Source organism: Rhinoderma darwinii, chromosome 4 (genome assembly GCF_050947455.1).
Source record: "Rhinoderma darwinii isolate aRhiDar2 chromosome 4, aRhiDar2.hap1, whole genome shotgun sequence".
Classification (NCBI taxonomy): Eukaryota; Metazoa; Chordata; class Amphibia; order Anura; family Rhinodermatidae; genus Rhinoderma; species Rhinoderma darwinii.
The window spans coordinates 189,314,548-189,329,623 of NC_134690.1; the positions used below are offsets into that span (position 1 = coordinate 189,314,548).

A 15,076-nucleotide genomic window follows, 5' to 3' on the forward strand; every position below is an offset into this window, starting at 1 on the left:
TCTACAGGGTGGGCCATTTATATGGATACACCTAAATAAAATGGGAATGGTTGGTGATATTTACTTCCTGTTTGTGGCACATTAGTATATGGGAGGGGGGAAACTTTTCAAGCTGGGTGTTGACCATGGCGGCCATTTTGAAGTCGGCCATTTTGTATCCAACTTTAGTTTTTTCAATGGGAAGAGGGTCATGTGACACATCAAACTTATCGAGAATTTCACAAGAAAAACAATGGTGTGCTTGGTTTTAATGTTACTTTATTCTTTCATGAGTTATTTACAAGCTTCTCTTTGTTTACAGCCATTGACATGTCGCAGAGGTTAACACGTGAGGCGCGGATAGAAATTGTGTTTATGTCTGGTGAACGCAGTACCTGGGTCATTGCAGCAGATTTTAATGCAAGACACCCTACGAGTCCACCCATCTCCCATGCTACAGTTTGCAAACTGCTTGCCAAGTTTCGTGAAACTGGTTCAGTGTTGGATTTGCCCAAATGTGGACGCATGAAAACTGTCACTAATGAAGAAACATCAGTGGCTGTCCTAGCTTCATTCAGCAAGAGCCCACAGCGTAGCACTCGCTGCATGTCACTGGAGAGTGGCATCAGTCGAACAACCCTTCGGCGGATATTAGCTACTCACAAATGGCACCCTTACAAACTCCAGCTGCTGCAGCATCTCAATGAGGATGACCCAGATCGGCACACTAAATTTGCAGAATGGGCAAAACAAAAATTGGAACAGGACCCTCAGTTTACACAGAACATTTTGTTCAGTGATGAGGCAAACTTTTATGTGAATGGTGAAGTTAACAAACAAAACCAGCGCTATTGGTGTGACACTAACCCACATTGGATAGATCCCTCCAAGACTGTTGGAACACAAAAATTTATGGTATGGTGTGGTATATGGGGTACAAAGATAGTGGGGCCATTCTTCATCAATGGAGACCTCAAGGCCACGGGATATCTGAAATTGCTACATGATGATGTGTTTCCCTCTTTATGCACTGAAGCTGGCACATTCCCTGAGTTTTTCCAGCAAGATGGTGCACCACCACATTATGGGTGTCAGGTCCGAGCATTCCTAGATGAACAGTTTCCTGGAAAGTGGATTGGTCGTCGTGGGCCAGTTGAATGGCCCCCTAGGTCTCCCGATCTGACCCCCTTAGACTTTTTGGGGTCATCTGAAGGCAATTGTCTATGCTGTGAAGATACAAGATGTGCAGCAACTGAAACTACGGATACTGGAAGCCTGTGCTAGCATTTCTTCTGTGGTGTTGCTATCAGTGTGTGAAGAGTGGGAGAAGAGGGTTGCATTGACAATCCAACACAATGGGCAGCACCTTGAACACATTTTATAAGTGGTCAGAAACTTGTAAATAACGCATGAAAGAATAAAGTAACGTTAAACCAAGCACACCATTGTTTTTCTTGTGAAATTCTCGATAAGTTTCATGTGTCACATGACCCTCTTCCCATTGAAAAAACTAAAGTTGGATACAAAATGGCCGACTTCAAAATGGCCACCATGGTCAACACCCAGCTTGAAAAGTTTCCCCCCTCCCATATACTAATGTGCCACAAACAGGAAGTTAATATCACCAACCATTCTCATTTTATTTAGGTGTATCCATATAAATGGCCCACCCTGTATATTATTAATGGTATGTTCACACGAGGGCGTCCGTTACGGCTGAAATTACGGGGATGTTTCAGCCTGAAAACATCCCCGTAATTTCAGCCGTACCGGCATGTGCAGGCGCTTGAACGCCGCGTCAATTACGGGCGTAATTAGCGCTGCTATTCATTGGAGTCAATGAATAACGGCTCTAATTACGGCCAAAGAAGTGACAGGTCACTTCTTTGACGCGGGCGTCTATTTACGCGCCGTCTTTTGACAGGGGCGCGTAAATATACGCCTCGTGTGAACAGACAAACGTCTGCCCATTGCTTTCAATGGGCAGATGTTTGTCAGCGCTATTGAGGCGCTATTTTCGGGCGTAATTCGGGGCAATAACGCCCGATTTACGTCCGTAAATAGGCCGTGTGAACATACCCTAATAGTGATTAGAATATTTTTAGTTCTTTTTTATGGTTTTAATATTTATAGATCAGTTTAAGCAATTTAAAAGTACTATTGCCTTGCCCCACACAGTATTGAGAGGCGATGAGGAACATCTAAACCTAGTGAAATGACTGTCCAGATTTAGAAATATTTGAATTTGGCTCCATTCCTCTAAGTAGAAAAAAAAATAACCAAGGAAATATCTCTTGTTCTTTTTTAATTCTCTATAAAGTTGTACTCACATATATTTATGCTCATTTGATAGAAGTATAAACACATTCTAGGTGGAATGGCTCTTTATGGTCTATGCCCTTAATAGTTTCTTTACAAGATTTGAATGAGTTCGGGTCAGCAGCATTATAAGCTTCTTGTGCTGATTACCTCGGATGACATATTAAAATGATTTAGTGATAAGTGTGACACAGAGGTAGTAAAAACAAGGTATATTATGAAAAATGTCAAAACATAGTAAGGTATTTTACCATAAATATTAATAAAGGAAGTATGTGGACACAATACCATCAAACCTAAATGAGTTTGTTGGATATCCCATTTCAAAACCAAGGGTGTTGATATATAATTTGGACCCCTTTGCTTCTTTAACAGCCTCCTCTCTTCTGGGAAGGTTTTACAAATTAGTTACAAGTGTGTCTGTGGGAATTTGTGCTCATTCAGCCAAAAGAGCAATTGTGAGGTCATGCACTGATGTTGGTCAGGAGAGTCCGGCTCACATTCAGCATTGTAATTAATTAAAAACATGCTTGATTGGGTTGAGGCCAGGGATTTGTGTAAGCCACTCAAGTTACTCCGCACTAAACTCGTCAAACCGTGTCTTTATGGTCCGCACGTTGTGTATAGGGGCACAGTCATGCTGAAACATGCATGGGCGTTCATCAAGGTGATGCCACAAACTTGGAAGCATACAATTGTCTTAAATTAGTTAGGTTGTAGCATTAACATTACACTTTACTAGAAATAAGGAGCCTAGCCAAAACCCTGAAATATAGCCCCAGACCATTATCCCTCTGCACAATGCACTATACATTTTCCGGTAGGTAGAGTGCTTCTGGTATTTGTCACATCCATATTTTCCAATCAGACTTCCAGATAGTGAAACCTGATTCATTACTCCAGGGATCATGGTTCTTTTGCTCTATAGTCCAGTGGTGGTGGGGATGCTTACACCACTCCAGTCAATGCTTGGTATTGCGCATGGTGATATTCGGTTTGTGTGAAGCTGCTCGACCATGAAAACCCATTTCATGTCATTCCCAATGCACGATCCTTGTGCTGATGTTACTTCCACTGTCAGTTTGGAGCTTGATTTTGGTGACTTTAACATGGCCGGGCGCTTCAGCACTCAGCAACTCCTGCTTTGTGAGTTTGCATGGTCTACCATGGTTGTTGTTACTTTTAGATGCTTCCACCTCACAATAATAGCACTTACAGTTATTCGGGGTAGATCTGCAGATCATAAATTTCTTTAAGTGACTTGAGGCAAAGGTAGCATCTTATGACAGCGGCACATTTAAAGTCACTGAGCTACTAGTCATTTTTGTCTATGGAGATTTCATTACATTGTGCTAGGTTTTATGTATCTGTTTGTAATTGGTATAACTGAAGCACCCGAACAATTAGGAGAATTGTCCACATACTTTTGTTCGGATATTGTAGTTAAGAAATTAAATTATTGATTAGAATTAGCCAATCGAGGAGTATACAATAGATTTTGTTCTAATAATCGTATTTTTCTTTGCACCATTCTTCAGTTCTCTGAATGCTGTCAGCATTTTTAGTTGGTTTACCATGGCTATATCCTATGAACGTATATATGCTTATACTGCTTTTACATATATATATATATAAATATATATATTTACATGTATGTTTTTTAAATACACTATGTTTTGTAAAGGTTAATTAGCATCTACAATATTTTTCCTAGTAAAAATATAAATAAAAGAGACAAAATGAAAGTAGAGCCATATACATATTTGGCAACTAAAATTAAAATATCCATGTTTTACATTCCCCTTTAGGGAACTATGAAGGGAAATAAGGGATTATAAAAGTTATTATGAATAACAATTTGGGTCTCCTATTTTCTATGAATAAATATAATGGGCCTTGTATATCAAAAGTAGCTATGGGCTGTGGCTGACACAAGCAGATCACCATGTAGGAGGCAAACAAAAAGGAAAGGGGTCCCATAGCAAAGAAACAAAATGTCATTAGTAACGCCATCCAGGACAGAAGGGCTTGGTGCTTGTTTGCCCTCCCCATCGCCTTTCAATGACTATTGGGCAGACTCCCCCTCTCTTGTTTGCCAACTGCAGTGCCTATGGAGAAAGACGTCCATCATAAATTCTTATCACCTAATAGCAAATAGGATAGGATCAGAAAATTTTAGGCCATCTATAACCAGGTGCTCTAGAGCAGCCACATGTGTTGCCTCTTTGGTACTTATGCCCATGTATCGAATGCGGAGATTTGCATTTCTCCAACAAACACTAGATGCTGACAGCACTCCCAGTCCAATGAAAGTGAGGATTTAAGATGCTGCAACTTCCTACTTCTTTAGCTAGAATAACTATGTAAGTATATATATATATTTTTAGTTTTACTGTATTTTTTTGGAGAGATCAGAGAGAAAATCCAGCAAAGGAATGTTATATAGATTCACCTTAGGTTATGGCAACTAGTGACAATGGGAGAAATTAAAATTCACTGTTAATTTCTTGCCAGTTTGTCAGTGAAGACACACAGTTTTTATTCTGTGTCTCATACACTCAGGCTAGGACTGAAGGTAAAATTGTGGGTTACCACATCTGTTTTGTAGCCTCAGTGTTTCCCTATGGGGGGGAAGCCACAAGCTATTTGCAGCAATCATCGGGGGACCAGAGGGAAACACTGAGGTTGTACAATATCTTACAATATCTTGATAATCTTCAGCTGCCAGATTTTGGCTAAACTGTACAATATTTATTGTACAAGTATTTCTGTGTTTTATACAAGAGCATTTTTATGTAGCATCTAAGAATGTAAATGACATTAGTCACAAACTGTTATTTTCCACAAACATAACAAATGCACTTTTTTAATTGAAACAGTTAATTATTTTTCATCCTAGTGTAATATTAGCATCAACAAACCAACAATTAACACCATGGTGATAATTTCCCCAAGATAATTATTTATAAATGCATTGATATGCAATGTTGTTTGTCATTCAAAATAACACAAAAGCTGTTTCTATAATTTTTGTTCTTTTTTGTAGACTATTTGCTTTGCAGCATGCACTCTCCTATGTATTTGGCATAAACCTCTTTTTGCATTGCAACCCTATGGCTTATTTCTTTATTTCTGTTAAACAAAACTCCCTCATAATATAAACATTTCCATAAATTCCATAGCTTGAACATTTAAACAAATACATTAATGGAAATGCCATTTATTATGGCATGTACTCCCTACATTAAATTAATTGGAATCATTTTGTACTATTAACTTTTCCTTAAAATTAACCATATGAGAGAATTCTATATTTTGATATTTCATACTTTACAAATCATTTACGAGGTAGGAATGAACCAGGATTGCAGTGAGGTCCCATTCCCTTCCATAGGCCTGCAGAGGCCATCAATAAGATGACCACTTGAGTTACTCAGCTTATTCTGACTATATAGGGGATGATGTGAAGTAATCATAACAGATTGACATTGTTACAATAATTGTGATGGAAATCAATGTAACAGTGTACGGGCTCAATAGAAAGTCTATTAAGTCTATTTTGCGGAAAAAGCCGAACAGAAATGAAGTGGCTCAACGCTCACACAAGTTCTTCCGCTGCTTCGTTTTAGTGATTGGTGGGGGTCTCAGTGCTCGGACCCCACCCACTTCTGACATGTCACTATGTCAGAAGTTTTTGAATGTTTAGTTACCCTTTAAAGGGGTTGCCTCATAAAGACAACAGCTCTCCATATGCTCTATTAGGACATATAGACATCATAGAGGGGTGTCCCCTGCTCAGGACACTCCTCTGAGACAGTACAGAGTGGCTTCTCTGAAGGAGTACTGGCGGACTCTAACCGTCCCTGTACTACATGTAGTTCTACATTTTCCCAGCAGAAGCAGCTGCAGGAAAAACACCTGGCTGGCCGTGGTTTCCCATCGCAAAATCAGTTTTTTGCCATGGGTGCCAGGAGTGAAGGGCCGCATTCTGAAATGTGTTGCCTCTGATGAGACAACTTCTTTAACATAATCAATATTAAGAAAATTCATTTCAAACTAAGGCTTCTCTTTAGGATAGCAGTTACACACAAGTGGTGTAAATTAAGAGGGGGTCAGGGTTTTGCCACCTAGGACAAAAGGCATAGTTTTTGTTCCCCACTCCCCATGCTCTTTCCATGACCTGTAGGCTTATTCCCCACACCATTGCTTGTGTACACTACAGTTCCTTTGGAAAAAGAGCTCTGCACAAGTTTTTGCTACTCAGTAGTAGAGTCGATGAGCCCAACCATGGTTGCGTTCCCTCCTTGTAAGGCCCCTAGCAAGAGCATGATCTGCTGCTATGGTTTTTAAGCACTCTTGGGGACTTTTTGTGAATATGTTCTATCCTACACTCACAGTTTAATGTTTACTTAATGTTGGTATAGGGACATCAACTGATATTTCCATCATATATATTAGAATTTGATTTTAAAGCTTTCATCTCTATATTCATGAGTCCATAATACTTAAGCCACATGTTTCTTGTCCCTGAATTGAACATTGATATAACATTAGATGCAAAAATTGATTCACATATTGTTCATTATCTCTGCATATTATACATATGCTCATAATGCTTACATTAACTATTGCTTGCTTTATATAAATATATATGTGACAGTTATCATGATGGAAAATTTCCATTAAATGTTGCCTTTGATTAATTATCTTCTATAAACAGTAACAATACATTTTCTATGTGACTTGCATTATATATTATGCAGACTGTATTACTCCAATGGAAGTATGTTTAGGTTTAGATTGCATGAGACATGAGTGCTGTTTTAAGAAATGTCTACACACAAGCTCTCATAAACCTTTATTCTGTCTTTAGAATTTGGATTGATTGGAGATCATACAATTAAAAGTCAGCGACCAAGATCTGTTCATGAGAAAAGGGTCACCCAGGAACAAGCTGATGCTGCTAAATTTATGGCACAAACTGGTAATACGTTAGTTACATTTTTCTACTTACTGTTATCAATTTTAGCGAAATCACTGCATGCTTCCATAATCCTCTGCATATTTGTCAGTTTTTTTCTAAGCTGATACATTTTTTTTTTAATCATTTATTTTTTCACCAGTTACAGTTCCATAAATCAAGTAGCTGCAAAGTAGACAGCACACATCCATTGCAAGTGTGGCTAACTAACCCTGCTGTTCTGCTGTCCCTTTAAACATACAGATGTAACAGATCTATCTGCACTTCCCAGCTAAGATACTTATTGACCTCTTTTGGTAACACATCCTTTTTTAAACGAGTTCTTTAATATAATGGTCATGCTGACCGGTGCAGAAAAATATGGTACATCTGTAAGTGAAAAGCTAATAAAGAAGAGCCAGTGGACTTAAAAAGCAAGTTGATCTAACATGAAAAGACATCTCTTAGCATTCACAAATATGTATTCAAAACTTTTCATCCCCTTAAAATATATGAACAGTGTAGGTTTCAGTTTTTTTCATTTTTTTTCTTTGTGCCCAATACTGTACTATTGTTTTTTACATTGAAAATGTTATACATAATGTATATGGATAACATAAAATATAATGCATCGGAAGTCAATTAATGTAAGCAAATTTTGAATGATTAATTCAAGATTTCACATCATATTTGTGAATGTTACAAGTAGTTTTTTCACGCATCTGGCATTTTATGTTTTGTAGTTTTATGTTTTTTTTTATGGATTTAAAGAGTAAAACTGCTGTGATGAATTTGTTTCATTTTGTATGCATACACAGATACATTTTTCTGTTAAACTCTATCTGGGGGAATTATCTAGCACTGAAAGGGTTATGGCATATAACTTATATATTAGATATTAAAATCATGCTCTCAATTAACAGATGGCAAATTCCTTCTTATTCTTTCATCGAGTAAATGAAATATGTCAGAACGTAGGCAGCTGTAACAACCACCGAGATTAGACATACACTACATGATTGCAGAGTTCCTATTTTTCCTTCATACATGTACTATTTCTCATTTCTACTAACAATTAGGTTCATGTCTTTTCTAAATGATCTTATGATGTTGAATTATGGATTTTTAGCATGTTATAATTGTCCAGATCTTATTTGCTGTTGTTAAATATAAAGAATATAATAACCAGATTTTTTAAAAAATATGTATATTTTTTTTATCTGTGAAAACAAAAAATGATTAGATGTAGATTGGGAAGTGGGTCAAATATGCTGATTTACTTACATTTTTCACCTGTTTCTGTACCTATATTTTTGGTTGTCTTTGCTTGGACAGTGATTCTCATGGTGAGAGTACTGTGTTTCTGTTACTATCACTAAGCACTTCACAGATATCTGTAAGTTTTGTGAGAGAGCAAGGAGCCCTCCCCCGATCTCTTGTCAATTCTTTTTCATCTTAAAACACTATATCATAGCTTTAATTTTTTCATTTAAATATGTCAATGGGGCCATGGTATCAATATTAGTATTTGAAGTTTTTAATGTGCTCCAAATTGACAATGGCAATTACATGGCGACTAGTAGTCAACTGAGCAAGAAGACATTGTGTATCTCTGCTAAGCTCCATTACACATAATGAATGCACAATGGTTGTGCTTAGAAGTATACATACATACATACATACATACATACATACATACATACATACATACACACATGCATACCCACATGCATACATACTCATATAATATACATATATACTCATATACTCATTTACTTAAATACTCACAAGCTTACTCTTAAGTCCAGGTATCAGGAAAACTGCTGGCAAGTTCTGATGAAATTTACCAGCAAAATCCAGCCAATATGTTACTGCTATTAAAGTAGAGAATAAAGAAATATATGTCCCTCAGGATATAAAGGACCACAAATATATTGAAAAAATAATTATTTTTCTAATAAACCAAAAAGAAACATCAGCCCAATCTGCTGTAAAACTAGAAACTGATAAATTGTTTCAGAGTTCTCATGTACAGTCTTCCTGTTGCATTTCCCTCCTGCTAAGTCCAAAATCTCACATGGATGGAAGATATCACAAAACAGATCCCATAGTTTTCTGTTACAACAGTTTTTGTCACAAGTAGCTTCATTTCCTTTTTTTCACAAGACATCTCCCTTAGCCAGACAGGAAAAAAAAAATTTCATGCGACATTCTCTGTCTGTACAGTGCACAACTCTGGTGCAAAACTATTGGTTTAGTCCATGAGTAAACATTTAAAAAAGTTCTCTTCTCCTCCCTTCTCTTCTAATTCAATGATTTATTTAAAGTGCCATTTTACTTACCGATAGAACTAGAATTAATTTCTAATTATGAACAGAAATGGTTCCGAAGACTGAGCTTAAGATAACAGATACAGACTTTTGACAAACATAATTTGCGGACATTTGGTTTTCAGCTAATTTGCAGCTAAACCATGTAGTCGTATGCCTAAACAAGGAATTTATATTTTTTGTTTTTAATGGTGTAATAGTCATTCATATAAATACTTTTATGACTTATTCTGTTCTTCTAAGGCAGACTTGTGTGCCTATAAGGTGTACTGCATCACATGCGGCTCCATACTGTAGATGCTCCGAGGGCTGGCACGTGTGCTCCGTACAAAGTCATATTAAGGAGTTGTCCTGCTCCTTATGAGAGGCATATGGAGCTACAGTAAGGCCCCATAACAGTTGTCCAGAGCCTTAATATGCTGGTGTGCTTAGTTAGTTCTTAACTTGTAAAAAAATGATCTATGCATTATTATAAACATTCAAATACCTTTTGAAGTGGTAAAAGTAAAAATGAAGTTCTTTATAAAAAGATAAGCAACAAAATTAAAGTAAAATGGGTTAAGAGGAACCAAACAGGCCAGTGACAAGCAATTTGGAACACAACAAGACGTTCTTAAATCCGAAGGTACAACAAGGAAATGAATCCTTATTTTGGGACAGTTGATGGAAAAAAAATTCTTTATAAACTTGGTGGTCATCACTGCATCAAGAATCAAAGGCACCAAGGGCATAAAGGAACAATTTGCATGTCGCCAGCCACTATCCCAAAATGAGGATAGAAATGTTGTGTGGCTATGTGCTGGAATTGAGTGAGTGAGCAACTTGTTTTTCTTTTTTCTTCTTTTTGTATTAGTAAGATAAAAATATTACCCATGAGCTACCATATTTATTAGTAAGATAAAAAAAGAATACCCGTTTTTTACCATTTTATAATATATTATATTTATAACACTCATACAATATTTTTCTTTATATCACATATAAAACCATAAATACGCAAAGGCAAATCAGAAACATTTGTTGAAGGTAAAATTATCACTACATGCAGCTTGTAATGTTATCTTTCCTTAAAGAGGTTTTCCCATAACCAATATTTATCACTGATCTGCAGGATCGGTGATAAATATCTGATCGGTAGTGGTCTGACCGCTGGGACCCCCATCGATCATGAGAATGGGCTTGCCTAGTCATTCCTTGGTGCCCCATAGGAGTGGAGAGGTAGTGTACATTCTCAGCCACGCTCCATTCATTTCTATGGGGCTGCCGAAGATAGCGCATGACAGCCCCATAGAAATAAATGGAGCGGTGGTCAAGCATGCATACTACCACTCCAATTGCTATGGGGCTCCCAGGAACGGCAAGGTAAACCCTTTCTCATGATCAGTGCGGCTCCCAGTGCTCAGACCACCACTGACCAGATATTTATCACCTATCCTGTGGATATGTGATAAATAATGATTATGGAAAATCCCCTTTAAGATTGACCAGCCAATAGGCCAGGTCACATCATGTAGCTTTGCATTTGTTAAAGATTTAAGATAGAAAAAAAATTATATTACATTTTAGCCCATGTATGAACCTTTGTGATGTTTTGAAGATCAATGAAAAAGCGTGATTTGTAAAAAAAAAAAAATATAAAGACAAGTATGTTTTGAAGGATTCTGTTTATTTCTATAATATGAAAATTAAGGCCCAAATGTATTAATTTCCATCAGTTCTGTCAGAATCAGTTTTTTTAAAGGATCCAACAAAAATTCTTACGCATATTTTGGGTCCTGAAAATAGATTGAAAGCTGATTGAAAAATCTGATACACACTGAAAACATATTATATATGAAATGTGAGCTCAGTTTCAAATAATCAAATATACTGCAAATATAACAAAAACACTCGTATGATTGTGGCTTTAAAAATAGATATTTTTTTCTAATTGAGGTTTTTACTATTAAGGCTAAGCAGAATGTTGTGCTATTCGAATATATATAGAAATGTATCTATAAACCTAGTCTACTGCGTGAAAGAGCTGTGACATAAAATTGTTTTTTATTATATAAATATATGCACTAGCACAGAAATCAGGAAATAATGCACAGACACATTACTGTCTCTCAGTACCTTGACATTTTATTGTAAGACCATTTTTCCTACTGAATTAATTCAACAGTTGAGTCATTTCCATAAAATATAACTTACTGAACATAAAGATGTGTATAGAGCAGTGTGGTAATGTTTATGTCATAGAATTTATCATGAGAGATTTCTATAATGGAAAGGATAACACATCTGGATTTGGTGCTTTCCCCAAATAAGTCAAAATGTAAAAATCACTGGTCCTTTGTAGGTATGAAAACTGCCTTTAATTGATGAGCTCCTCATAGAAACCAAACAGATAATTTCTTTCTATTGTTTAAAACTTGGCTTTAAAACTGAACATATAGAAAAGGACAAACTATGTTGTGTTTAAAGTAACAATATATATATAAATTACATAATAAAATGTTTCCTGTACTTTTAAAGGCTACGTACACCTTTTGAAGGCAATTTCTTTTTAACAAATCAATGTTTTATTTTATTTTGAACAACCTTTAATTCTGATTTTATTCAAAAAAAAGTTTACTTTTTGAGATACAGCTTCTATGTATCCTGTAGACATAGACGCTGTCTCTTGTGGTGAAAGCCGAATCCGTCAGGTAAGCGGGACTGATGGCTTCAGTCAGTCCTGATCCTGTGTGTCTCTAAAACACAGGATACAGATATTATCGACAACATCTAAGTTACTGAACTTAGATGTGATTGATTATAACTGGATCCTAAGGGCATGCCCAGACGTGGCGTATTTCTTCCGCAACTGTCCGCATCTGCGCTGCAGATTCTGTTGCGGCTCTGCCCAAAATGGGCATTAAATTGATGCGGACTAGCCGTTGCGTATTGAGGTGAAAGTACTTCCCTTCTCTCAATCAGTGCAGGATAGAGAGAAGGGACAGCACTTTCCCTAGTGAAAGTAAAAGAATTTCATACTTACCGGCCGTTGTCTTGGTGACGCGTCCCTCTTTCGGCATCCAGCCCGACCTCCCTGGATGATGCGGCAGTCCATGTGACCGCTGCAGCCTGTGATTGGCTGCAGCCGTCACTTAGACTGAAATGTCATCCTGGGAAGCCGGACTGGAGGAAGAAGCAGGGAGTTATCGGTAAGTATGAACTTCTATTTTTTTTACAGGTTGATGTATATTGTGATCGGAAGTCACTGTCCAGGGTGCTGAAACAGTAACTGCCGATCGCTTAACTCTTTCAGCACCCTGGACAGTGACTATTTACTGACGTCGCCTAGCAACGCTCCCGTAATTACGGGTGCACACACGTAGTCGCCCGTAATTATGGGTGCACACACGTAGTCCCCCGTAATTATGGGTGCACACACGTAGTCACCCGTAATTATGGGAGCCCCATTAACTTCCTCAGTCTGGCTGTAGACCTAGAAATACATAGGTCCAGCCAGAATGAAGAAATGTCATGTTAGTAAAACCAATACGCTCCGCAGCACACATAACATCTACATAACATCTGCGGACTTCATTGCGGAATTTAGAATCCGCAATGAGTCCGCAAACAGTCCGCCACACGTCCGCAACAACCATTGTATGCTGCGGACACCAAATTCCGCACCGCAGCCTATGCTCCGCAGCGGAATTGTCTGCAACGTGCAAACAAACCCTACTAAAAAGCTGTGGAAGGCAATGGAAAAATGGTTTCGCTGCGGATTTCCGCTGCGGAGTGTCCGCAGCGGAATTCCAGAGCAATTACGCTACGTCTGGCCATGCCCTAAGTGTCAGAGACATGCAGATCCAGCATTCATCTAAGACACCAGTCCTGCATACCTGTAGGATTCGGGTTTGACCGCAAGATACAGCTTAAATGTACTCAAGATACATTTATGCTGTATCTCAAAAGGTAACACATTTTTTTAAACAAAACCCAACTTAAAAGTTGTTAAAAATTAAATAAAACATTGATTTATTGAAAAAAAAAATGCCTTCAAGGATTTACATAGCCTTTAAATAACAATTTAAAATAGAAAAAAATTCCAGCATTCTATTTTTTCCAGAGTTTTTTATAGATTTCCATTGGCAACACTGACATCAAGTCCTGTCCACCACGGCCTCGGCTTGACAATCATAGAGCATATTTATCATGATTGTACTGGGCTATCCAAGCCCCGTGGGTCCTTGCCACTGCCAAGGTTTCCCAGAGCTGGCTCTGCATATATATGCATATTTATGTATATCTGGGTTTTTTCAAATTATTTCTTTATACAGATAATAATAAAAAAATACAATACAAATATATATCAGATGTACTATTTCTATTTTCCTTCCCTTCACCTTCTAAAGATCCTGAATGTATCTTTTGTCTCTGGATTCCCTTTTAAGCCTATACAGAAATGTATATCCCCCATACTATATCTCCCTATCTACCCTCTACCTACTATCTGAGCTGAAAAGAAAGAAACAAACCAAACCAACGAAACAAACAAACAAATAAACAAACAAACAAACAAACAAACACACAAGATCACACATCAGATTCTTCAAAAGCAAATCTTTATAATGCTTAAGTGGGATATTGCTGTGATGCAGAAGGACGAGCTCCGGCCCAAGTAATCCCACATCTTCTGTTACTAGTCTTATTATACTACTTATTTCTCTCCGGTAGACTCTCAACTTTCCACATTCACAAAATATATGTAGCAGTGACTCATTCTCCTCTCCACATCTCCAACAGGGTATGTTTTTTGGATTCTGTGAATTTTCAGCTGAACCTGATACCACCGATATTTTATATTGTGTTTCTTGTATTTTAATACAGATACTTGTTTTGTGAGTTAGTGTATGTGTTTTATCTGTTTGATCTGCTATAAACCTCATTCTTGTTCCCATGAAGTCATAAATATCTCACCGTATCCCTGTTTGGAATGGACAACATTCTATAGATAGTAGAAAGTGCTTTCTGTACTCTCTTGTTTGTGGCAGACCTGCGAAAAAAAATATTTGTTCTCTATATTCTTAACGGGCAAGGGTCTATTATCTGCACAATTTGTTCTTTGCAAAGCCAGATTTGATCTCTCCTGAAATACACCCCTCTATATATACCTCTCTTCCTCCATTTCCTAAAAAGGGATCTTCTATCCCTGGTAAAAACATATTGTCCCCAAAATTGGTATCATGGGGGATGGGTATGGAAATAGATTTTTCTCGTTAAAAGCTTTATTACATTCTAATAATGTGGCCCCTATGGTTGGGTGGCTTCTCAGGTATATATATATATATATATATATATATATATATATAGTTACTATTCAAAATATGCAATCTAATCATCTCTCTTGTATGAGCATTATTGCTATAAATTGGTGTATATTTCAAGATAAGTCAGACTTTCTTGCTGTACTGGGCAACCTTGTTGTTATAAAAATAAAGTCTGCTGTTCCCTT

General features: G+C 37.3%; 1 protein-coding gene across 7 annotated transcripts in view; it reads left to right on the plus strand.

Moving 5' to 3' along the window:
• The window catches only part of ADGRB3 (adhesion G protein-coupled receptor B3), an 806,266-nt gene that overhangs the window by 262,017 nt on the left and 529,173 nt on the right, over nucleotides 1-15,076 (plus strand). For 5 of the 7 annotated variants that reach the window (XM_075861993.1, XM_075861997.1, XM_075861996.1 and 2 more), the window contains exon 3: nucleotides 7,172-7,282. The exons of the other annotated variants lie outside the window; for them this stretch is intronic. In XM_075861993.1, coding sequence (XP_075718108.1) covers nucleotides 7,172-7,282 — 111 coding nt within the window. The remainder of the gene's footprint in view (nucleotides 1-7,171; nucleotides 7,283-15,076) is intronic. 7 annotated transcript variants of the gene reach the window in all.